The sequence below is a fragment of the Tyto alba genome, unplaced genomic scaffold (genome assembly GCF_018691265.1).
Source record: "Tyto alba isolate M040663 unplaced genomic scaffold, T.alba_DEE_v4.0 Super-Scaffold_7, whole genome shotgun sequence".
NCBI lineage: Eukaryota > Metazoa > Chordata > Aves > Strigiformes > Tytonidae > Tyto > Tyto alba.
In genome coordinates this window covers 6,851,325-6,877,614 of record NW_024881328.1, presented here as the reverse complement: position 1 = coordinate 6,877,614, position 26,290 = coordinate 6,851,325, and the positions used below count along the sequence as shown (strand labels likewise).

Sequence of the window (26,290 nt, the reverse complement as noted above, 5' to 3'; positions counted from 1 at the left end):
AAACACACAAATATTTTCCCAAACTAAAGATTAAGAATGTGAGGCTGTTCTGCGTGTAATACATGGGTGGGAAGCTTCTTCAGACTTGTCTGTCTTAGTCTTAAGTTTACTCACTATATCTTTATAGGTTTTATTAGGCAGGTAATAAATCCACCCAAAATTTCTAAGATTAGAGACTCAGTGTAAGTACATAGTAAACCTGATTTGCTGTCAGATGTTTTGAAGCTGTACTAGAAGTGTAAAAGGATTTCAGGACACTACAGATTCATATTCATAGATCAAAGAACAATTAAAATAATGACAAAACCCCTCACGAGGAATTGTTTTTATCAGAATTATCACATTCCTTATTTAGGCTAAGCTAGCTGTACATTTCTTAGTGTGGGGTAACATGGCAGCAATAGGTTAAACACCATTGAATTATGATTTGGGCCACAGGTTCATCTGGAAGTTCCTCTGAAAATGTGGTATGTTGTCCAGGTGATTTGCAAATGGAAGCTGCTACAGTATTAAACTTCCAGTAAACTTGTTATCTAATTAGAGTTTTGCTATGGTCACGTGTTTATTTCTTTTCCTTACTCTTTGTGTAAGGGTGTTATTACTCAGTGCAAGTTGTAATGTCCTGTGAAACTTGGGGCACAGCTGGATTACATGGGGTCCTTAAAGGCAAACAGATAAAATGCTCAAATCCAGAGAAAACCCTCTCTGTGAAGTGGAAACCTACTGTTTTTTTTTGTGATTCCTTCTTGACATGCCCTTCTCAGGAAGGTTGCCAGAAGCTCCGCATGGATCCTCTCCCAGCAGGGTTTCTGATCACTCAGGCGCACAGCCCGTGGGGCTGGTCTCACCTCTACAGAGTCAGTGGCCCAAGTGGCCAATGGATTATCGAAATTAATCTGATAAATGTATATATACACATATACATATATACATATTTCTAGTGACACTGCAAATGAGACAAAATGAGCTTGGTGGTGGAATTTCTCACTAGGATTTTTTTCCCACTTGTTTTTTTGTGAATGTGTAAATGAGTTGGCGACGTGTCTGTGTATATAGTCCCAGCCTTTAAGTGTATGCTGTGTATGTCAGCTGAACTACCTATCAGGTCAATGCCTGGTTGAAGATGATATCAAATCGTGCCTAAAACCAGGTATGTAATGCCATTTGAACTCTGAGATGTATGGGACTGAGAGCAGCCTCCAACTGATGGAAGCACTAATTTTCTCCCTTTTGTTGACAGGGGAAGATTTGTGGAGATCAGCTAAGACTCACTTCTGCCATGTGCCCTGCAGTCCTTTGCTCCAGAGGCATGGAGAAATCTGGATCTTCTGACAGAGGAGAGAGAAGCTATTTCATTTGACAACAATGATAAGCTCTAATAGCAACTGCTTGTTATGAAAAGCTTCTGAATAACCTACTACTTCCTGTGGATCATGATACCTGCCCCATGTACATTTTAAGCAAGAAAACAAAACTTTACTAAATATTTTTTTACCTATTAATAGTCAGTGGCCAGTAAGATTAAGCAAATAGTACTATTTGCCTTCTACTTAAACATGTTTCTCTTCATTCATCGCAGAAACAAGTCCTTTAAGTTTTTATAACACCAGGTTAAATAAAACAGATTATATAGTGGTTATTGAAGTAGAATGAAAGCTGACATTGGACAGAACAAAAATATTTTCATCATATCAGCTTTTTTGCAAAAGATTATACCAAGATGGGCAACAAAACGTCAAACTTTTTGAAAGTGGAAAGAAACATGCTGTGAGTTGGTAGCAGCTGGATAATTTAACGGAGTGCTTTGTTAGACTGCAGTCGTGATCACCTCTTTTTCCTTTGATCTGTCTGGAGATGTGGTAGCATGTTTAAAGCTGGAAACAGCACTTTTTTTAATGTTCTCTAACCTCAAAAACAAGATGCCAAACATAAGGTTTTTTCCTTCTTTCTTCCCTCCAGCTTGTTCCTGCCAGAACAGACTATTCAATTGTGTATTTTGCAGCCAGGCAGAACTGTGCACCGTGATTCTCCCTGCTGAAGGAGGGGAGAGCTGTAGTATGGGGACTGAGAGGGATTTTGTTGCTGGAAGGAATTTTTTAGTAGCTTTTTTTTCTCTGTGTGTGAGACATAAAGTGCTCTGAAAACGTACAGATTCTTCCTGCCAAGAATGGTTGTTTTCACAGCTCCCTTTTTGCCAATTTCAAACTGTTTAAGAAATATATATATAAAAAAAAAAAGGAGTTTTCACATACGTATCCTAAACTCCCTGGGTGACAGATACTGAGCAATAGAGTCAGTAAAAGTGCCAAAATAACCTATTTCCCAGAAGACTAGAAGAATCTATGAATACTGATGCTAAGGTGAGGAGAGAGTTTTCAGTGACAAGAACAAAGGGAAGGCTGAAGCGTTATTAACTGACTGTCTTAATTAAGCTAGAACTATGATGTTCTAATATTTTAAGGATTTCAGCTGCTGTTCCTTTGGCTTTATTTTTTCCCTAAAAAATCTTTAATGCAAAATAATTAATTCACCTCCAAATACAAATGTTACTTCTTCTGAATGCATGAAATATTTAGAGAGGATTGTAGAAAAATGTTCTACTCCCAACATTGACTTGACCTAATGCTATTCTAATTAACAAGTTAGTTTTAGACATAACATGTATGTGCTCTGATAGAAATATAGGAGATCACAGCATAAATGTAGACTAGATACTCTGTTGAACATGGATTAAAAAGGAGAAAAACTGTTTACGAGTCAGGAAACATTGGAAAACAAAGGAGAGTTTGTAACTTACTTTTCTGGCACCTTCTTCCAGTGTAGCCCTCGGTACAGGAGCACGCATTGGTTCGAACGCAGTGACCACCATTCTTACAAGGGGGAATGCAAACAGCTAGTGAAAGGAAACCAAAAGCTTTGTGCACCAGAATCACACAGGGGATCAACATTGCCTAAATATAGGCTGCTTTTTTAGGTGCCTGTGTTGGGAGACCAGTATGAAGAGGCTTTTTTCTTTAGTTGGGATAGAGAAGCTGTCTCTCCAAAGGGTAATTTGGGCAGATGTCTACCTGGAGATCCCAACTCTCTCTTCTTTGTGGAAAGAATGTGTGACATGATCCGAGCACCTAAGGGTCTCTTTCAGATACCTGTAGTTAAGTGGTTGGAATATTCCTGAGAAACTATTAGGTTTTTAAGTCTCTAGCTAAAGGACTTCTTGAAGGATTTCTGCCCTTGAAATATAGATCAGTGTTTGATATTTGCTAACTTGGGTTTGGAGCTATTTCTTCCCTCTTTCTCAATGAAATAGAAGAGCTTCGCTTTTCTTCAGCATCCATCCCCTATCTTTCTATATCACTTCCATATCCCACAAATGTTGATATTTATTTTCAAGTTTTAGTTCTGTCTAAACCATAACACTTATGGATAAAAATTCCAAATCACCTAGATGTTTAAAATCACCTTCCCCATTGAACCTCAAGAGAAAGATCATCAAATTACAGAGCCTGCATCATTTTCACTCTCTCCTTCACTCACAACATCACTAAACCAAAGAGCTTCCAGCAAGCATGAATTGCAATTAGATTTTTGTGTGTGAATCATTCACTTGCGAAAATACGCATTGGGATTGCATTCATGTAGGAACTCCAGGGAAACAAGAGAGAGAGAAATAGAAGTTAACTTTTAATATTGAAATAGTTCAGGTTTGGTAATAAAATTGTATTTGTATTCCCAGGTTCAGGAGGGGTTATTAGTCATGCTTAAAAAAAAAAAAAAAAAAAAGAAAAAGTGGTATAAGCACAGAGGTCTTCCAGCTATTTGAGCCCTAAACATAAGTTCCTCTCTCCTGCCTGTTCTGCCTGAGCTAATAGGTAGTTAAAGTAGTCATTAATTTGACTTCTGCAGCACAAAGTGAGCAAGAAGCCCAAGATACTGTTAGTCACAGTTTAGAGCTCTCCCCTTTAGGACAGCGATTCAAAATCAGGTCCTGCTCTATGACAGGAAGAGAAATATTTGATCAGATCTTTGAGCAGGGATCTGAAGACGTTCTATACAAGTCTCTCATCCACTACACTCTGGGATAGTCAATTTGGTGATATTGTGAGCCCCATTTGAAGATAAATTATCAAAATTATCATCTGACTCTGAAACACAGTGTAATACACACTACAGAGTACACAAAATGGACAAAGTAGAGCCATGCTTTAATGTGTAATTGAATAGCTGCTAATTAGTGATATTACCAACTTCAGATAGCTTTAGATTAATTGTTTAGTTATCATTAAGGCCATCATAAATAAGTGCTTACTCCTTCACAATACCATTAACAATATAATGCAGATTTACAACAGACTATAACATCAAAGGAGCACACAGGGAATTATGACAAGGAAAGTCTCTGGATATAACTCATGTAGGGGCAGGTAATGATATAGGCTGCTGTTTATATTTTAAGCCTGGATCCTTTATCAAAATGATACATAGAACTCACCTCTCTGGCACTGTGGTCCATAGAAACCATAAGGACATATACACATATTTGGCCGTACACAGATTCCTCCATTCAAGCACACAGGATTGCACACAGCTGTATGTGAATATAAGATAACGCTATGAATCTCTTATAATTTTGAATTTTTTAGAGTAAACACTCTTTTGTTCCTGCACATGTCATTAGAATAAACATTTCTAGTAATATTGTAATAAGTTTCACACAGTCCTTGCTGGTCAGTTCTGCTGTGGCATTTATTCATTGTTGACCCAGTGGGAGCATTTCAGTGGTGTTTTAGCATAGCTTGGGGGATGAAATAAAATATAATTTAATAGTTTATTTCTGATGTCTTCCTTTGATTTGCACAGTTCATTTGCTTCCACTCTAGTATCCTTACTAAGCATGATCCCAAGGTAGTAAAATGTAGTCACACTGCATACAGCCTGGATAACCTAGAGATGAGATATTAACCATTTGCTGCTTCATCTGAGTTCAGCAGAGCATCATGGCATTTCTGCAAAGTTGAATGGGTATGCACTGCAACACCTCCGTTTGTTCTGCCTCATTTAAATGCCAGTTCCCACGATGTATTGGCTCATGCATCACCAACAAAGCCACTGGCTGAACTCCCTTTGTCTCTTTATTTATCTCTTATTAATGTAGATGATACAACAGGCATTAGGAATTAAAAGCTGTCTTGCATATTTCTATGCAGCAAGTACCTGACCATTGAAAAAAAAAGTATTAGAATTGTAAATTAGTTAAGTTGGGAAGTCAGTGTGTGAAGAAAAAGGAATTTGATAAAGTTTTCATTGTAAAGCAGAGTGACCCTTTTAAAACTGTGTTTTTCCTTCTATTCCCTTTCTCTTTCAGTATCTTACAGAATAGCCCATTAAATAAATTTAATCTTAAATAAATTAATGGTCACTAAAATGTTTCAGATGAACTAAAGGAGAAATAAAATGTCAATTTGGAAAGAGAAAAAAGGTGAAACTGTATTCTAGATGAGAGGCTTCTCGCTAAGCAACAATCACTTATGAAGTCAAAATGGACTTCATTTATTTCTAATGGTGAATTTGGATTAGTTGCTTCATTGTCCTAGCTAGTTCACAGATGTCCACATCTGTCAGCGTTTATATTTCCAGTGGTAACATTCCCTAAGTATTTTTTTTTTTCCTCCCTATATCTCTCTTCACCCAGAGACTCCTATCATATCACTTGAGGCAGAAAACCCCAACAGTATTCACAAAATACTCTATGTAGGGTGCACAAAACAGCACTGGAGAAGTGAGCCGACAGTCTTTCACCTGAGGTATTGGCAGACAAACAAATCCTGCTGCTGTTATCCTGGACTGGAAATTACTGCTTCTGCTGCTGTTGCTTGTCTTCCTCTTGGAATAATCCTGTTTAAAGCCACCCCAAAAGAAATTTGTAGAACTCAAGGAGAGTAATCTCTGGCAGGAAAAAGAGATAATGGGAACCAGAATAGCTAGTGGCAATCCCAGTCATTTACCGTGGATCTTACTAGGTTAATTTATGAGTCCTCAATAGTTCTGTCATTTCAACACTTACAGGAAGAGCAATCTCCGGGAGATGGAGGTTAAAATGACGTCTCTCACCTTCCAGGAAAGGTAATGTAGGCTGAAGGTGCTTTAGTCATTTAATATTCACTATGGCAGGGGCAGACTGCCTCTGTAGCCTTGAGGTTTGGCACTGATTAAGGTACTCCTCATTCTTGCTCCTTTTAATATTTCACTATTTTGCATGCCTTGTCCCAGGTGAGTGCTGTAGTTGCTGTGCCTTTGGAGGAAAAATATATACTCCAGATTTTAGTGCTTAGACCCTGAGAGGAAGGTCTGAGCTGTATCTATTCAAAACAGGGTTCAAATATATAAGTCCTGACTGGAAATAGGTACCTAGTTCCAGTCCTCACCTAGTCATCTTGTACTGAGGGGTGGGGGTGGCTTTTCCCTGAGCATGCACATTTCTGTGTGTGGATGCCTTTTGTAGGTACTCTGCAAGTATGAGGCACAGGCAGAAGGAGCAGTGTGAACTCTGGCAGCAGCAGCAGGATTAGGAGGTGAATGGTTATGTTCTCCTTGAAAACTGGCTTTTGTTCTGCCTTGTACAGACACAAACCATCTTCTGGAATTGCAAAACTGGATCCAGGAACTGGACCATAAATGTCTTAGTAGTCAGTCTCAGTTTCTGATAGCTTACTCTTCTAGGTTCACTTTTTTTCCTTAGACTATGCAGTATTAGAAGTGTGTTTGTGGTTTCTAATTTAGCAGCAGAAGTCACATTTGTTTGCTTACATTTTTGTCCTAATTTAAACTGGCCTCCTTCTATTCCTCTCTCCATAAGCTGTATTTTTAAATTCAGATATGACTGGATGCACTTAAAAATCACCAAAAGCCAAACCCTCTTTTTTGCGCCACCATCATACCTTGAGAGAAATGTGTAGGGTTAAAAGCAGTGAAAACTGGAAATTGCAGAGGTCATGAGCAGTGCAGATGGCTGCATTGCCTCATCTCTGCCACTGAGGGTGTGGGGCAGGGCTCATTCTCTGACCTCTCTGTGAACAAGACCAACAAACAGTGAAGTTATATCCATGACAGTTGAGACTGTAAATCAGTGTATCTCCAAAGCCCCAAATGAGAATTATTCTCATTTGCAGAAGCTACCTAATAATGTTGTAACTTCTGGAATGGTGAATAGCTTTATTTTTGATTATGTGCATGCTAAGAATAAACTCCAAAATCACACAAGCTTAAAAAGCTGCAAAACTTTGTTTGTTGGTTTCCTCTCTGTGACCTTGAGATTTAGATAAACATCTAAATTTATGAATACTTACATAAACTCAAAGGCTTCTGAGGTTTTGCCCTTTAGTAGTTCTCCTGTTCTTCTGTTTTAATTCTTTGAGTAATTCCCAGTCTGACCACTGAATTGCAGGAGTCACGTGGATTTCAGGCAGCGAAAGCCATGAGACACCAGTCATTTGTAACCGCTTACCTGTTTCACAAGATGGGCTGCTCCATCCATTTCTGCATTTGCACTCATCTGGTGACACACAGACCCCGCCGTTGTGACAGTGCCTGTTACACACCACTGGAAAATACATAAAGAATCAAATTCTTTTATCGGTAGCACCAATGCAGATGCTAAAGTTGCTCTATTATACCAAATAACTAATGGTATTAGTCCAAGAGGTAAACTGAGGGATGAATCTGTCCCTTTCCTTGTTTTTTTTTTCTCTATTAGAAGTCTTGCATCTAAAATTCTTTGCTTTTTAAGTATTCCAGCTACTCTGGTTCAGAGATAAAATTATATTCCTGCCAAGGTCAACCTGATATTTTAAATAAGCAGTGAGGACTGTAATAATGAAACTGCATATGTTTCAGCATTCAGCTAATATAGAAGGCTTTGAAGGCTGATTCTTCTTCCCAGATGTTCCATATATTGAACCTCTTTTGTAATTTGTATTGCACAATAATGTGACTCCTAATAGGTATGGTTGTCTTTTTGTGTTCTCAAAATTAATATTACTGCATTCACTCTCACAACCTTGAATTTAATAATGTTACTATTAATAACATGGAGGTTTTTGCTTGTTTGTTTGTTTTTCCAGAAACATTTTTATGTAAAAAATGTTTATATAGATGTGAATATTTTTACATAATACAACTATGCTGCTGGTAAATATGTGCTCTGAAATAGTTTAGCTACTGTACTACTTCAATATATTCTACTTCGATTTCCTTGTTGTATTCAATCATCATTTTAAGGGGAAATATAGGAAACTAAAAAGGCTTTTCTGTCTTCTAATTTTCTGCAAATTCAAACATGTAATGAGGAGGAAAGCCTGAATGAGTTCATACATACTTGTTTCACATCGAGGACCAACAAATCCATAAGCACAAGAACAAGTATTTTGAGATAGACAGGTTCCTCCATGCTCACATGGTGGATCACACTGTGCTGCAAGAATAAAACATGAGGGAAAAAAAAAAAGTTCAAATATTGCATTCTGTGTGGTTATGAGCACAGCACTTGTTACTACTTTTCCCGTACCGTTTTATTAATTCAACAAGTTATTTGGCTACTGAGGAAAACACTGCAGGATAAAAGTAGGTATCACATTAGTAATATAGCATTCACTAATGAGTACATATATAATGTCTGCAAGGTAATGATTTTAACATAATCGCAATTTAACATCTGAGCATAAACATTTTTAGGTATGTATTTTTGAAGTCTAAGGATGGTTCAAGTACAAATGTAGTAAATACTAAAGATCTTGCCCATTCCTCCCTACAAATTTGTCTTGTGAATGTCCAGTAAGCCTTAACAGGTGTCAGAGGTTACACTAAAGCAGAGATGAAGTGTTTCTTCTGTACAGAAAAGAGTTGTATGGGACTTTGTCAGCAAAATGACAAACATTTAAGCAACAACTTTAATGTTTAATAAGTAGTGTGAAGACTGCAGACAAAGTAGCAGGTTAAATAATGATTTCTTGACATATTGAAATATGCAATGTCATTCTGTGGAAGAAAGAGGATGAGCAGGTGTATTGTGTAAAGCTGGAAAACACTGCAGCTCCTGGAACAGGCTGTTCGCTGAAAACACTCATTTGTTTTTTGAATGTTGATCATTATGAGCCTTCTTACTTTATTGTGCAGGGAGCCTGGAAGGTTTAGCCACTTAAACCTAACACCTAAGGTAGATACCTGACATCTGATGTCATGAACACTTCTATTTGTAGCCCTCTAATAAGAGGTAGTTTGTGTGGCAAACGGAGGAGAGAAGGAAGAGAGAAGACTGCTGGAGGTAGAAGATGACCACTGACACTTACTCAGTGAAGAAGAAGTGGTGTGTGCCAGAGCAGAGCAAGGCATGTGTGTCAGCTTGCTCTTGTGCTTTTGGAAAAAAAAAAAAAAAAAAGCCACCTCACATAACAGAATGAAAAATATCTTTCCTTGTGCTTGGGAAGTGAACACAGAGAAAAATGTACTTTGGCTTACTTTACTGGCAGAGTTTTGTCTTTTATAATGGATATGAAGCTAAGTAAGGTTATTCCAAGGAAAATGCAAAATGAAGCTAAAGAGATCTGAAACAAAGCATCTTTCATTTTAAGTATTGTTACAAGGGGGAAAAAAAAACGTTAATGTACCATATTTTGTTCTTAAAACTGGAAAATGGGCTGTGTAATTGGAAAGCTAAATGAAGGACAAATACTTGTCACATCACATAATTTAAATGAGGTTCCTGTGTTGAAGGTCTCCTCACCTTTTGTGATTACCACCAAGCCTTCAGATAAGGCCATTGCATATGAACTTTGCCATCCAAAATAGTAATGAAAGCCACCACACGCTTACCAATTACAGATAAAAGACAAACTCCTAGAAGGTACCTTTAACTAAACCATTCTGACACAAATAACGTTAAAGAAATATATTTGGTATTAGATCTGCTCTTGAGGTACTTCAGTATTTACATTTCCTGTTACCATACAGATTTAACTGCGAAATTTTAAATGTTGCATTAAAATAACTTTAGGATTTGACATGTCCGAGAACAGAAAACTTGCTAGATATAGTTTAGATCCATACTATACATGCTGAGAATGTCAGTAAGCTAAATTTAGTTTTGGTTTGATGGGCTGTAAAGTTTAGACATTTACAATTCAGCATGTGTTTAGCTGAAATCTGAAGTGTACATCTGTGAGAAAGAAAGAATTAAAAAAAATTGGCATTGTCTGAACAACTAAATACATTTGATTTAGATCCATTTAAGCAGTTAATGTGAAACTTTTCCAAAGTTTTTCTAATTCAGCCACTGGTAGCAGCTTTTGGAGCAGGTCAGAGACTCAGGCAGCTCAGGGTCTTGTGCTATTAGGCTGAACAGCAGGTAGTAGTCCATGATGAAATGGAAAGTGGAAGAAAGGGAAAGAAATTGAAGCTGTTTTCAAAGAAATTTGTTATTCCTTTAAAATTACAGTACTATATTTATAAGCCACCACTCGCGTGCAGGGGCTTGCTCGAGATCTCACTGAAGTCAATGACAGGCGTAGGGCTTTGAAAGGAGGGTGCCGACCCGTCCGCTGCGCACACGTCTGCCCGAACCATCTCCTTTCTTCTGGGCTTGGGTGAGCACGGGACTTGCATATAAAGGGATTTCTTTGCAATTAGAAATTAACAGTAGGTAAAACTGGTTAATATTCTCTTCACGGAGACTGGGAAACACAAAACCTGGGAAAAAATGTAGCACTGTCTTTGAAGTACGCGAAATGTGATTGCCTCTCCTGTAGGATGACGACTGCATAAAGCCTCCAGGTGCCTAAGAGCTATGCCAAGCACAGTGGCATTCAAACATATTATGCTTTATTTCAGCGTGTTTTGTATGTAGCATTTGAAGCGAATGTGTCCATTTGAATAGAATACTTTCCATCTGGCCTTTACACATTATGAGATGCATCGGAACTGTCAGAAAAGAACATGGTATTTTGGATATTAAAACATTTAGTTCTTATGGTGACATTTAATAGTAAAATGTTTAATATCATTCTATTACTGATGAATAGCAAAAGATAAAAACTGAATGCTGGCTGCAATGTGGGAGTGAGAGTAATACTCAGCTAAAAGACATTTCCCTCCATAATAGAAATATACTGTTTGTGTCAAATTCTTTTCCAAAACTTCTATCTTTCATCTTCTGGAATGAATATTTTTTTTTCCATAAACATTTGTAAATTGTACAAAGGTATTGCAGTGTTTTTATACTAAGCAGTTTTGGATGGTATAAAATAACAATAAAGAGGGAAACATTGCTGCAAATGGTCAATCTCGCTGTCAAATGTATGTATGTTTATGTTTATAGTTTAAAATCTGGAGGTGAAAATGGAGAAGTCCATTATTGTTTTATTTGAAAGGGCTTTTTGGGAAATATCTTGAAACTACTTTTTTTTTTTTGTTGTTGTTGTTGTTGTTGTTGAAATGAGATCATGCACTTCTTATAAGTTTCTCTACGATAACTCTAGGGGTACTCAGGAATACCAGAAACTATGTTGTTTCCTCCATTTTCAATAGCCTAATCAGCAAATGGCTTCCAGGACAGAGCTATTACTTAACATCTCAACAGCAAGTAAACTCCCTGGCTGTGTAGCACATCAGGTCTTGGGCAGGGAGATCATTACCTCCAGTTCCATTTAAAAATTTGAAAACCAGTCAGGTCAGGACAGACTTCACTGGAAGAAGCATAGTCTACTTTGTTTCATGCAATCAATCATTATACATCATTTATTTTCTTTCAATGTTGTATTAATCTAATTTCCTAAATGTACAGATGAAGTTTGAATATGTGCAGCACAAGGGAGGGAAAAAAATGGAAAACAAAGTTACCAGGTTATTGGTTTTCCCTTTGAAAAGTTATGGACTGGAGCTTTTCTTTTGCATGTAAGACACAGATAAAGGAAATAAAGCATAGGGTTAAAGCATGTATTAGTGCAATTAAAATAATTCATATGTATATTTAAATAGTCCAGCAGTCTGGAGCTCAGTTATGAAATAAATACTCATCATAACAGATAGAAAATTAACAAGATTAACTTGACTGGATAATTTGGGAATACAAATGCAGACAACGATTCTGGTTAGGTTGTACTAATGGATTTTGTTTTGTGAAATGTCAGCTGAGTGCTCATCTGCAGTCAAAAAAGCAAATAAAGTGTTAGAAATTGTTAAGAAATGAACAGAGCACAAAATGCCAGACTTTATTATGGTCTGTATCCATGGTGAGCTGCATCTTAAATACTGTGTTCAGATCTGATCCCACAGCTCAGAAAAGATATAGTAAAAGTAGAAAAGATGCAGAAAAAGGTGACAGGGATAACCAGTTATAGAAGAGCTTTTATACAGAGAACAAGTGAATAAATTAGGTCTTTGGAGAAAACATGACTTGGGGGGGATAGCCGCAAAATCAGATGTGGCCTGGAAAGGTTGAACAGGGCACTATTCAAAGGCATCACCTTGGCTTTTTTTGAAGCACATGATCAATAACTTGCTGAGAGACTATTCTGCACAGTATCCCTGTATCTTTCCCATGTATTGCCATGTAATTGCTCTGTTGGTAGCTATTGGAGATAGGGGAAGGACTTCTGGTCTGATATGGGAGACTTTTTTGGGTGTAAAAATGTCAGAACAGATGAGTGTCAGAACAGATGAATGTCAGCTACCTGATTTTTTTTTGCCTTGTTTTATCCAACTGTTCATCCTGAGGTTGTAATACTTTCCCAACTACTCCATCTTTCCTGTTATTTTGAAAATTATTTGGCTTGAACAGTGGTTTTATCATGTCAAGGCAATGCTATGTTTTTAACTCTTGAGTAGAAAGCATGACTACTACTGTTTTAGACTTCCTCTTCCCTTCAAAAATATTGTGCAGAGCCTATAAAATATCCCAGAGTTTTACTGACTTAACATTTTTAAGAAGATGTTTCTAAAGTAGCATGACACTATCTTCTATAGGAATCCTGAGGAACTTTTACGATTTCAAAATACTAGAAAGACACTAGTCCTTAACTGTCACATAATCCAAAATAGTTTTAAATAATTGTCTGTATTCTACAGAATTCAGTTTTTGACTTTTTAATCACACAATCTGAGTAACCAAATACCCCCAATTGAATGAATTTGGGGTTAGAGAAATAAAAATAAGGATGACCAGAAATTTGGCTTAAATTCTTATCTTTTTTCAGTGTTCGGGTCTAGGTCTCTCAGAAAGAAGCACAACAATGCCCAGAGCAGAATTTTTTGTTAACTTAACTCTGTTATTGAATGGAAAGGACATGTTCCACCTTAGGGCACCCTAAGGATCTCAAGATGTACAGAAGCTACTCTCAGACAGAACCATAGGCACAAACCCTGGTGAATAAACTGAGCCCAGGGAAAAGACAGCATTTGTTTCCTAGTCCAGTGGATACAGCATCTTTGAAAGTGCAGGCCTGGGTCCCTGTTGTAGAGTGTAGAGCAGAGGCAGAATGACGAGTAATTGCTCTAAGGTGACTAACAAATATTTCAGACCATTAGCCTCAAATGCTACAAAGTGCTGTGTTACATATGCTACTTGTAATACACTAGACAAAATATCAGAAACATTCTGAAACCAGTCCTGTATGGACTAGTTATGCATTATTAAAGTACTAGGTTTTTATTCGACTGGCATACTGAGCTGAAATGTTTAAAGCTCAGTGTTACAACACTTCTGTAGTGTGCTTTGTCAGGTGATAGGTGCTGTACTGTAAAACTGCTAGGAGTGTACCAAAGTAACGCACTGGTTTTATAGTATATATCATTGAAAAGGGCATTCAGAGTGAAAAGTAGGTGTTTAGTAACGTCCCTCATCACCAGAGGAACTCTTGGCTAAGTTTACTCCATAAATGCCAGTGTAGGTGATGCTGGCTGACTTCAAAATGCTATTCTGAAATGAAGTTTTTCAAGGCCTTGCCTGTTTAGCCGATGACTAGTCTTAATATTAGGCCACTAATAATGATACTGTCTTTGTGCAGGAAGGTGAAAGAGCTCTAAAAGTTGAGAAGCTGGCCAGCTGTAGGAAAGGGAATGGAAGTGATGAGTAGAGCCTTGAGGAACTATTTCATCTCACCCCATCTGCACAGTAAGTAGAGTAAGAAGAAAAAGAATTAAGAATCTGCAATGATTATTACACCAAAGCAGGATGGGCAAAAGCAAAGTCCTACTTTTTGCAGGTGACAAAGTTGTCAGTAGTGAAGGGAGTGATCTAATTGGAAATAGCTAAGAGCATCTGAACGTTCCTCAGTTTAGACACCTGCATATAAGCTAAATGTACTGACATCTAGCCATCTGACCTCTTCTTCCAAATGAAGGTAGGAGGTTAGACCTGATGATCCCTGGAGGTCTTGTCCAGCCTGGACTCTTGTGAGTCTGTAATTCCTAAAGCAGGAAGACAGAGTAGAGGGGGGAGACTTCCAGCTAAATCATAACAGGAAGACTGAGGGGCTCGTCCAAAGGGATAAGAATAATACAGATGTAAAATGTGGTATGATTTACTTTAGAAGAGAAATTAATTTCAGGATGCTGTTTATTTTTTCCCTACTGGTCCTCCAAGCCTGATTTTTGCATGTGCAAAACTGGAAAAAAAATTTACATTCTGTCACAAGATAAATATCACTCAGTAAAATATTTATTATCTCAGAGTATTTTCAGACACTCTTATTAAACAAAGGTCACATTCCCTCAAGCTCTACAGGTATTAAAACTTCTTACTGATGGACTGTTTCTTTTATCTCAGTGAATTCTGTTATCAAATAGGATGGTGACAACTATCAATAGTATCTGTCATTTTTGCTCACTTGCCATAGATGTTGCATTGAAGCCTGAATATTTCACAAATGTTGGTCTCATCTAAGCTTTGATCACTTGCTCAATTTTGCTGCCACCTGTTCCTAGAAGGTACTTCTGTTTTGAGAGAAGTTGGTACAATCGTGGCGGCATTGTAAGGTACTGATATCTGAGGTTATGACAGGCCTTAATCCAAGGAATTGCCCTCATCTTTCAACTTCATCTGTCATCATGAATCAGTGCATCTGACATGGGAAGAGACATCAATGGCTGGAGGTACAATGGGTGCTCTTCACACTCCTGGCCACGCTCCAGGGTGCTGCTTGCAGGTGTGCAGAGGGGCTTGGGATGAAGCAGAAGCAAGGAGCAGACAGGCTTGTTACTGACTCAGGTGATGCGGTCAGTGACAAGAGACAAATAAAGGATGGTTGTGTATCGTGTCATCAAGCCCTGAGACAGAGAATGATGTTGGTAATAAAGTATTTCATCCTAAGGACTCTCCAGAGAGATTTTCAGTAATACCAGTAATTGAAGGAAACATCTTGTCTTGTGAGACAGTAAAAGGCAGAGATAGATTTACATTTTAAGGACTATACTGATGGGCATACTAAATATACACAAAGCAGCCGTATGCCCATATTCGTAAATATTCATATGTACATGGGCCTGGTCTTTGAGGGGAGGCCATTCTGTAGACTAACTTGCTTTGGCATTCCCAGTACTAGGAGCTACTTGGTACTTTTCCAGCTCCAGGTATCAAATAGAGGTGAAAGACAGAGTCTTTTGTGCCAAGTAACCTTAGGTCCTTTTAGAAGGGGCATTTCAGAAATGTGCAAACAGGCAAAAATTATAGCACCCAAGTTGATAGTAACCTTTTCTTATGCATTTTGTAATATATTTCTAGCACTGGTCTGAGCTCAGAGGGCCGAAGTATTGCTGGGGGCTTTACACCCCCATGAAGCCTTGCTTACAGCGAGGAATCCATGCAAGGTCCTCCACAGTGCCTGACGGCTGAGACCCCCCTACGCCGGCCTGCTCTGCGTGCAGAGCACGAGAAACCATACGTGAAAGAGACTGAAATAGATGAGGCAAATACTTTTGCTTTGTGTAGTGAAAGGCCAATTAAGATATTAACTTATCAGAGGGATTTCAACAAAAGGCGTAATTAATGATAGTTAAGTCAGGGAATTCATTGCTTCAACAATGTGCAGAATGCTATTGTTTTATGGAGGTGTTCTAAGCTGTCTAATAAATAACTCAATATATTGTGAAAAACCTTTTGGTGTTATACATTTCAGATGACAATTTCAGTTTTGTATTTAAGATATTAGATAGATATTTAAAAGTAATTTTTTAAGGGAGTAGAACTCCTAAAATACGTGTTGCATAGAAAAATGGAGAAATCGAGAAATGGAGTCAACTTTCCCACAGAAGTTTTATGTTTTCAAATGTAATGACTTCAGTAGAATGAATCTGGCCTTAAGCAAGGGTAAGCAAGATTTCAATCTGCCCCTGGTTTCAATAGATTAGATATTATCAAATAAATACGTCATTTTTGTAAGCAGAAAGAGCTTTTTCAAAGTTATAGAACATTTATCTATTACTTTGAAATATAATTGGCTTTGAAAACAAGAATGTGTCCAGCTAGAAAAGTCTTTAAATTTATAATAAAAATTAATTTTTATTTTGGAGAGTTATTGGATTTGAAGTTATAAAAGAATTTGAAAGAGGATTTTCCTCCTTACCTTCACAAGTAATTCCATCACCGCTATAGCCGGTGGGACAAGGCCCACATTTAAATCCTCCATCTGTTGTCTCACACTGCACACCAGTAAAGCATGGCATAGTAGCACAAATGACATTCTGGTGCATCTCGTTGCTGGATTTTGGCAGTTCCACACGATCAATCACTGTGTTGTATGCCTTTCTGGCTGATGTGGCCTGTGCTGGAAGCCTTCCTTGGGGAGAAGACCCTGCTGGGACACCAGTGGTCCAGGGAGCTGTAGCAAGGGAAGAACCTATGAAATGGGAAGAGGAGGTGAGGCGTGTTGCCAAAGGAGATGCTTCCCGCTGCTCTGCTGGGAAATCTTGGGGTGGTTTAGTCTTCAAGGCTGTGACTGGACCAGGCCATTTCCTGGGAGAATAGCTGTACTTGGTACGAGTTTGCTGAACAGCATGTGGCCTTGCAACGAATGAACTTGCATTTGTGTTGGGATGAGAAGGAGCAGACAGTGTTGTACCTGGTTTGTGTTGTTTAAAATGGAGAGGGGTATGGGTTGTCACACTGACAATTGTGGCACTGGAGTCTGGCTCCTCGTGCAGAAGGAAAGTGTGTGTATCACTTCTTTTTTCAAGAAAAGATTGTTTCTCGGGTGCTGTGGACTCCATATCAGGATTTTTTGCTGACAAAGTCTGAGTTTGGGAAGTCTTGCTTCTCGTTGTAAGGGCTGGAGTATTAATGACTGTAGAGTTTCTTTCTAAAAAGTATGTAGTTTCTTGTCTTGGAATTTGGGTTTGGGAAAGAAGGGAATATATGTTTCTTGATGTCTTTAAAACATCTTCTTGGTGAGAGCCTCTAGCATCTTCAGTATTTCTTCCAGCAAAATCCACATGGCTTTGGGAAGATCTTGAAACTAGGGCAGAAGGAAGGTAAGTATTAGCCAAATTAATTGGTCTGTAGTTTAAAGGAACCACAGCGAACATTCATCTTATCAGCAAACAACAGAACATCAATTCTAGAAGTAAAAGATTTAATCTGTCATATATGCTAAAGACACATTTATGCTGGCTGGCATAGAAATGACACGGTGTTATCTGCTTTGGGTAACACCAGCACTGGATGCACAGGGGCCTGCAATACTGGAACTTACAGGGTGGCACTTCATGAACTAGATGAAATATATTTATGGTGGCTTAACATTGAGCCTTAAGTACTAAGTCTTAGTGAAGGTCAGGCATTATTCTTTGAGGTGCAGCACTGGTCTTACAGGGGTTAAATTGCAGCCAGGCAAAAACACTTGCCATGCTGGATTACTAATTTTGGCTTACACTAGTCCATGAGTTTTTGGCACTCTGCATCTTTCTGTGGTGCACCCTGCAGTTTTTGACCACCTGAGCTAACATTTGTTTCTTATTAACTTGTCTATATTGCAATAGTGTGCTGAGAAATGTTCTGCTGCACAGTACATAACACAGATGACTTTCAATTCAAGCTCTTGCATTCTAGGAGTAAGACAAGACATTGCAGTTTGGGACAGATAGTAATCAGAGCTGGAGACGTAAACAATTTTAAGGTGGTCCTTGGCAAGATCGTGTCCTAGAGAGACTCTAGTCCCATCACACCAGTGTACACCTTTGTAATGCTTTTGTAGTCCTTCTGGAAAAGGAAAGTTTTAGGGAAACATTTAAAGGAGACAAATGGAAAAGCTTTGTTAATGTTGTGTACAGCTCCCTCCAGACGTGAGGGGCAGCATGTAAGAGGGACTGCTGGTTTGTAACTGTCACCCACTTGTTACAAAGCCAGCCACCTTTTCAGTTGTGTAAGGAGGGATGATAGATGGGGAGAGGGTAGTCTGTGAAGGGCCTTGAAAGTGGAGACGAGTAGTTTGAATCAATACTTTCAGGAAGATTAATGGTCATCTGCTGACTCTAATGAATGGAAGAAGCTATTTTTAACCGGTTCTGGCATACTCACTCCATAGGAAATGGAATATATTGGATCTTGAACAAAAACCTCACTTGGTTCTAGGGTTAACCCCGTGTGGGATGTACCTTTTCCTTTTAAATGTAAATATTAATCACTTTACTAAAACTCCTATTGATGTAGAAATGAAGCATAGTTAGCATGGAAGAGATTACAATGTTTGGCAAAGGTCAAAATGAAAGTGAGAGCATTGACTAGATCAAAGCAAAACCTGGCATCCGAAGTTGTATTTATTTGGCTGATAAACAGTGTCACTATACCGGTGACTGATGAGTTTTTATTGCTTTGAAGCATAAAGTTTTGGAGTTTTACAATAGTACCTGATCAAGCTATGGATATCAGTAGGTAAATACATGATATTTAGTAGAGCAGTAGGTAAAAACATGGATTTTACTGTCTGAAGTAAAGCTGATGAGTGGTAAGATACACAGAATAGAAGAAAAGAGATGGTGAAGCAGGGAAGACATCAGTAAAAAGAGCGTGAAAGGACAGAAGTCGAAGGATTTTTAAAAATGAATGAGAGAAAGATGAAAGAAATATCCCCATAGAAAATTATCAGTAATAGATGATCATTACTGCCTTTAGAAAATTTGATTCAGGGACCAGAAATCAACAGGAATGACAGTGAAGGTCTGAATGACCTCTCTGACAAATTTCCAAAATGAGTCCTGATTATCGCTTTGAGCTCCTTCCACTGTGTCGTGGTTTAGGCCTGACTGGCAGCCAACCAAAATGCAGCAGCTCTCTCTCCCTTCCCCTCTGGCAATGAGAAGGGACAGAGAGCCAGGCTTGGGGTTCAAGATAGGACTGGGATGGGGGAAAATCCCCCTTTTATGATCATGAGCAAAAGGCAGACTCGTTAGGGGAAGAAAAAAAAGAACATACATTTATTACAGACACTAACAACACATAACAGAGTAGGACAGTGAGAAGCATTGCCACATCTTGAGAACACCTTCCCCCCACCCCTCCCTTCTTCCCGGGCTCAGTTCTGCTCCCGATATCTCTACCTCCTCCCCCAGTGGCGCAGGGGCAGGGAATGGGGGGTGCAGTCAGTGCTGCCACTTCCTTCATGTTCGGTGAGGGGAGTGTCCGAAACTTGTTCCCCCTGCTCCATCGTGGTCCCCCTCTCACAGGAGACAGTCCTCCACAAACTTTCTCCGACATGAATTCCTCCCATGGGCCGCAGTGTTCCCCACACTGCTCCGCCATGGGTCACTAACTTCCTCCGACTGGATTCCCTCCCACGGCTGCAGCCCTTCCCGAGCTGCTCCGGCGTGGGACCCCCCCGCATGCTGCAATCCTCCCAGCGCTGAATTACAGCAGCGGGGCTACCTTTTCCCATGAGACCCCGGCCTTCTTCGGGCACAGAACCTTGGTCAGTCGAGCAGGAGCAACAGGCCATAAATCAATGTCTGCTCCACCGTAGATCTTCATGGGTGGTGGGGGGGGGGCTGCCCTGCCGTCTCCCCACAGGATACAGGGGGGTCTCTGCTCCAGCACACCTCCCCCCTCCTTTCTTCCTCCGTTCCTCCACTGACCTTGGTGTTCATGCAGCTGCAGCAACTCCTCCTCACAAGTCCCACTGCCTGTCACCACGTCCCTTCTTAAATACGTTATCGCAGAGGCGCAGCCGATTGGCTCAATTTCCCAAACAGAAGTGGAGCTGACGTGGAGCTGGGGGAGCTTCGAGAAGCTTCTCACAGGGGGCCGCCCTGATAGCCCCCTCCCCTGCCACCAAAAAACTCCACCACTCACTCAACCCAGGACACACTGAGTCATAATTAAATGAGTTTTCCTACTGACTAGATTTTTAGTAACTAGTAATGAGATCAGTTTGCCTACCTGAGAAAGGGAAATCTTTTTATTTCTTTATCAGATGATACAGGTTATATACCCATCCTGCAAATAATCTTCAGCGTTCCCTGTAAGGGGAAGCATACTTTTGAGTGTATCTATGAGATGCAATTTTTGTATCTCAAATAATACTACCAATGAAGAGTTGTGATACATTTTGGTTGGTTGCTCATTATGATATATACCGATCAAGGTCCCTCATCCACTCTGTAGAGGCCACTAAATTTCATAAGATGTTGGCATCATTCAGATGTGGTGAATAGAGTGTCTTCTCAGCTTTCATTATTTCAGATTATTACTTATAGTGATACTGTGCAACTTAGGATCAGAATACAGTAGTTTTTTTCTGGAATACCTAAAAATTTCTTTCTGCAGTCTTCCAGATATCTAAATGAGCTAAAACAAAGAAGTAGACCAAAAGATTGCAGACTTAGTTGTCTGTAGTCAGCAGCTTTCTCAAATCCTGTATTACTTCAATTTATTTTCCTCAGAGTCGATCAATATCTTCAAATATATAACCCATTATCAATGCAGAACTGTGATTTCATGAATTTGTTGGAGAATGGCTCAGAGACAAGGGTCATGAGCCCACCGAGCAATTGTATGATCAGAGCCTGTTCTAGGGGCTGATGCTGGGCCTCACTAGGGTTTGCCTGCAGCTGCTCGCAGCTGCTGATACATGAGGAATGTCAAGGGCGCTTCGGCCTTGTGTACCGTGGTGTGTCGAAAACAGGTTAAGGGGAATTAGAAATAGTGGCATGAGAAACTTAGTGTTATGAGAAGCTTGTGCCGTTATCTAACTGCAAGTAGGTGGACCATGCAAATACGACCTTTAGAGCTTTGCCAATCAGCTAGTGACTAGTAGGCATAATAATTATTGTTGTCTGTATAAATATATGTACCCTGGACCAATAAAGACACACATTAGTTGATGCTCTATCACCCACATTGAACCCGTCTCAGCGTGTTGTTCTTCCGCGGCTCCGCATGAATCTGGTTTTCTCTGTGATGCTACTGTATGATTACATATTGGACTGGATGAAAATAACAAAAAAATCGCAAGGCAAAGTGTTCAAGGTTATATGACAGTACAAAAATACATTTTCACTACCTGTCAGTATTTCTGCCTATACTAATGGGGAAATATGCAGCGGTGGAACGATTGAGTTTATTTTTCACAGAGGTAGATAGGAGACTGAGAGCCTGCTGCTTTGCTCCAGCTGTCTATGGCAGGAGCTCCATTTGTATCGATGGAGTTACACCACTGTAAGCCCAGTGTAGTGTTGGGATGGATCAGGCCCCAAAAAGATAGATTCCTCTGTTGTCCCCATATCTGGGGAAGATTAGAACAAGGGTGACAGAGGGCAAATTTCTGAGACAAAACTTTAACATCCCTCATACAACTCAACACCAGGACACTTTCCATCTATGTGGTGCAGGAGTTCCCCGACATGGGAACCCCCCAGTTTGCCCGGTGTTTCAGATATTTTATGTCACTCGCACTGAACTCATAAATAAGAATCATCATAACCAGTCTCTGGCTCATGCTTGATGATGCTGTCATAGCATTGTTAAGGCACAGCAAATTCTGATTTCTTCTCTCACTTGCATTGCATTTTATAGTGAACTACTAGATATCTGTAGTTGAAGAGGATCATGTTCATTCTGAAGGTAATAAAATGACTATATAAACTAGTGAAAACAGCAGTTCACAAACAGAGAAGACACTTGAAAGTCTTTTAAGCCCAGGGTGAGATATTAACACTGAAACACAGAAAAGAAATTTAATATACTTTCTCTCTTCTGAGTTTCTGGTTATTTTTTTTGCATTTGCAAGTGTTCAGAAAAAAGCCACATCCAGACCTGAACGAAGAGAAGTCACATCCCCTTGTTATCCCAACCATTTCTGCTCCCAGAGAAACAGTGCTCATTTCATACTCTGCCCAGGGTAAGGTGGACCAGGTTGGTGACCATAGTCCTCTGTGCCCCAAGTCTTTGCTGGTCTTGGATTTACACACCTTTATTCCCAAGCCATGTGCCTTGGAGACAGCCCATTCTGACCTATAATTAGCAGCTGACACTTCAAACACTTGCTTAAGCTTCTTGCAGACATAAATATTTATCACCCTTTCATTGCCATGCTTCTATTTGCAGCTATTAGACTTAGAAACTTACATTTTGTTTTTTAAATGTAACTTTTTTATGTAATGACATGAGGGAGACACTGTAAGCATCGCCATGTAATCTCAAGTGCTGTTCTCTCCTTTAAAATAATAAAATGCCTCAGACTACTCTGCTCTTCAAGTGGAGACTGGTTCCTTCTCCTTAGCAGCATCATCTGACTGTGGTCTCTTTTGCCTGTCAGTTCAGAGGATTCTGGGCACCTTTAATGCTGATCGGGTTACAACTATTTCAGAATTCTGTGAATAGTTTAAGAAATCATCTCATTATTAACACAACTCAATAAATTTACAATTTGTGTAGTTTCAGAGCTATTAACATTTAGTAGTACATGCTGTCTAGAACATTTCTCATTCAGAAGAATGTCGACAGAGAAATGCTCTTCTGACATATTACACTATGTAGGTCATCATTTAAAATTTGAAACATCTACCAGCACATAAATCTTATTTAAAATGTCAAGACAGAATAGAAAAATTACACTGGTCTAAGAAGTCTTGTTACCAGAGTATTAAGGATCACCCCATTTCTCTCTCTACTTTTCCATGTTAATATTTTTTTCTGTATTTACTTGGTGAGAAAGAGGAAATGGAGCAGCTGTCAATAGGAAGCTCTAGGGAAATTCTGTTTTTCCATCAATTCTTAATCTGCCATTTTATTTGATTAAATTCTGGCATAACTTTCTTCTCTAGTCAGTGAGTTTAACTCCTAAAACTTCTGTTTAGCCATACAAGCATACCCTAATATCCTCCCTCTCCCAAATATTCAGAAATATATCTATGATTCTCCCTTCCTTCCTCTTAAGCATCCAAAATTTTTGCACATTCAGATGCTGGTTGGACTTCCCAGTCATTGATGTCCCTTCTCTTACAATTACAAGCAATAACTCTGAGAATAAATTCTTCAGCTCCTTTAAGTGAAGTACAACTTCAGATTCCCAAGTTTCACCAATGGTGTACTTCCAGAATCATTGTTGTAGAAACAAAATAATTTTAAAGACTTATTGAGGTTGGGAGATTATTATAAATCTAGATAGGAACTTAAGTTTCGAGCTCATGATCCTTTACCTATTTTTTATGTCAAAAATTGAAAAGTAAAATGTGTTGTAAAAGAGTTTAGGAACACACAAGACACTGGAAGTAGGCACAGGCAAAGTTAATCCCCACTTTGAAAAAAGTGGAAATAGAGCATATGAGTAATAACTTTTATATAAGAGATGTCCAGATCTGGAATTTGCAAATCAGAAAATGATGTGGTGCTATGTGCGAGCCACTAGCTGTGCAGAGGCAGCCAGGATGAACCAGTCAGGCTATTTAGCTTGTGCCAGGCCAACAGAGCTGGGCAGCTTGTGGCAAAGTGTGCCTGACACCCAGACAGGTCAGCACACGAGCAAAGCCGTCACACGACTCTGTATCCATCTACACAGGCACATTCAGCCTTAGTAAAATCTGTGCTCTCAAACCACCTCTTCTGTGGTAGGTAAATTTACTCACTTGTTGTCCTAATGATGAAATTAAAAGGTGAACATCTAGTTCACTGTCCCTGAGCTATGTTTCAGCTTGATGGAAAATGAGATGATGTTGCTGATGTTGCTACCTGGTGAGCAAATTTCTTCCCCTTCACCTATGAAAATTGAGCAATAGGGAATATTCTATGGAGTGTGCATTACTCAGCCACTTCTGATTATAACTATTCCTCTGCTTCAGACTCTTTTGTTTGTCAAATGTAGCTGCAGCTGCACATAACAATTGTAGCACCATTCATAATTTGCAACGCAAATTTGTTTTGTGTGTATGAAATACAAAATCATTCTGCTCTAACACAATGCTTTTTGTGGAGCAGAAAACCTGGGATCTTGAGCCAACAGACTCACTAAACTTTGTTTATGTATTCAGAGTAAATAATTCCCAGAAATGGATTGGAGTCTAGACCTCAAGAAGGTCCTTTTGCAGTTCTGGGATGTTGGAATCCTATATGACTATATGAGAAAATACTACCTCAAGAAGAGATAGTGTGTTTGCTTATGTTGCATTAAAGGTCTTCTGTATTTGTTTGCATCACCGTGTACTTCATTTGCCTCTAGGTTTTCAGAACAATATAATTGACATCTCAATTCATTGTTTAAAGAAATTGAGGGTTATGAGATAATCGGTCAGAAAGCAAACAGTTCACGAACATAAAATGATATTACCGACTATATGTCAGAGAACATTTTCAGTCTTATATAAGATATGTCAAGAAATACATAAAGATTATCCCTTTCTTACTCAACAAATACCAAAACAATGCCTTAGAAAGATTTTGCTTAGGTATGGCCCTTTCCTTATATGAAATATTTTTCTATTCATAAAATCTTTTCAATAAAAAGCATTATAATTTAGAGGTTAAGAGAAAAAAAAAACGTTCAGGCACTAATACTGCCTTAGTTTATATTAATTTAAACCAGATTTCTCCATAGACTTTAAATGATGGGCTCCTTCTTAGGTGACATGAGTAGATAATAGCAGTATCAGACTATAACCTGGATTTCTAGAATGACGCTCAAGTCTGAAAATAGTGAAATAGTTTTAAATATGAAACATATCCTGATACATGACATTTTCATGTAGTAGATGTATATCTGTGTTCCAAGGAGGTATCCATCAGCTTTTGGTTAGTAAGATTCTTGGGACAAGGCATCATACGTAGGCGAAGTGCAAGAATGGTACAAGAAGGAGATGAACACAATGATAGCTGTGCAGAAAAATGGGCCTTTGAGAAAAAGAATGCATTTTGTGCACTTTGTTTGAAGACTCTGTTTGTTGGGTTGTTCGTTTTGTTTCTTTTTTTTTTTTTTTTTTTTTTTTTCTTTACTTTTGTGATGCTTTCTGTAAATTTTCAGTAGAAATTTTAACATTATGGTCACCAGAGACAAAGTTTTTAAAAATAGTGTAGGAATTACTGATGCCAAAGATACGAACATGCTCCCCAAACAGGTTTTTTTTTTTCCTTCTCTCAATATTTTTCTTTATCAGTATCTTTTTTGGATTGTATATGGAGATTTATAAACCAACTGTGTTTTTACAAAAACCCGATGTTTTCTCAAACACCTCTTCTACCTTCCAGTTTATTTCAAGATTTATTGAAAAGTTCTCTCCTAGGTGTTGGAAAAACTCAATGTGTTTGATGTGCTCTCACCCCTTGCACAGAAGCCTTGCTCCTCTTGCTCATTTGTTACTAGATCTTTTTCTGTGCTCTTTACATTCCTTGGGTCTAACCCATTCTCTGCTGCAGCTTTTAGAAGTGATTTTCCTGTTATTTTCTCTGAGTATACAGCTAACAAAACAGGAAACAAAGAAGAAATACGGCTGTGTTTCAAAACATCGTGGATTACTCAACCCACTCATAACTGTTACATTGTCCTTTCTTTCATTATTCCTTGTCCATCTTTCAGGTCTGAACTTCTACCTCTCCTCTTTGTGTTCTACCTTCTCCAATTATTTGAGTCTGTGATTATTATTTCAGCAGCTACAAAGACTGTATTAAGATAGAGTTCATTAAATTATAACTTCTATTCAGGAATTGGCAGTATATTTTACTTCTCAGCACTGCAAGAGATGGAAAAATTAATAGAAACTGTGTTCTTATCTGATGATGCCTCATGGGCCTTCAGAGTCTCTCATGGCTTGAACAAGCTGGTGGTTATAT

The 26,290-nt window shown here is 38.8% G+C and overlaps 1 protein-coding gene across 1 annotated transcript in view; it reads right to left on the bottom strand.

Moving 5' to 3' along the window:
* LOC104363351 (von Willebrand factor D and EGF domain-containing protein) overlaps positions 1–26,290 on the bottom strand; it is a 189,028-nt gene that overhangs the window by 30,788 nt on the left and 131,950 nt on the right. The window contains exons 21-25 of the mRNA XM_033003167.1: positions 16,608–17,495; positions 8,372–8,467; positions 7,502–7,597; positions 4,490–4,585; positions 2,798–2,893 (exon numbers count right to left, since the gene is read on the bottom strand). Of these exons, the coding sequence (XP_032859058.1) occupies positions 2,798–2,893; positions 4,490–4,585; positions 7,502–7,597; positions 8,372–8,467; positions 16,608–17,495 (1,272 nt within the window). The remainder of the gene's footprint in view (positions 1–2,797; positions 2,894–4,489; positions 4,586–7,501; positions 7,598–8,371; positions 8,468–16,607; positions 17,496–26,290) is intronic.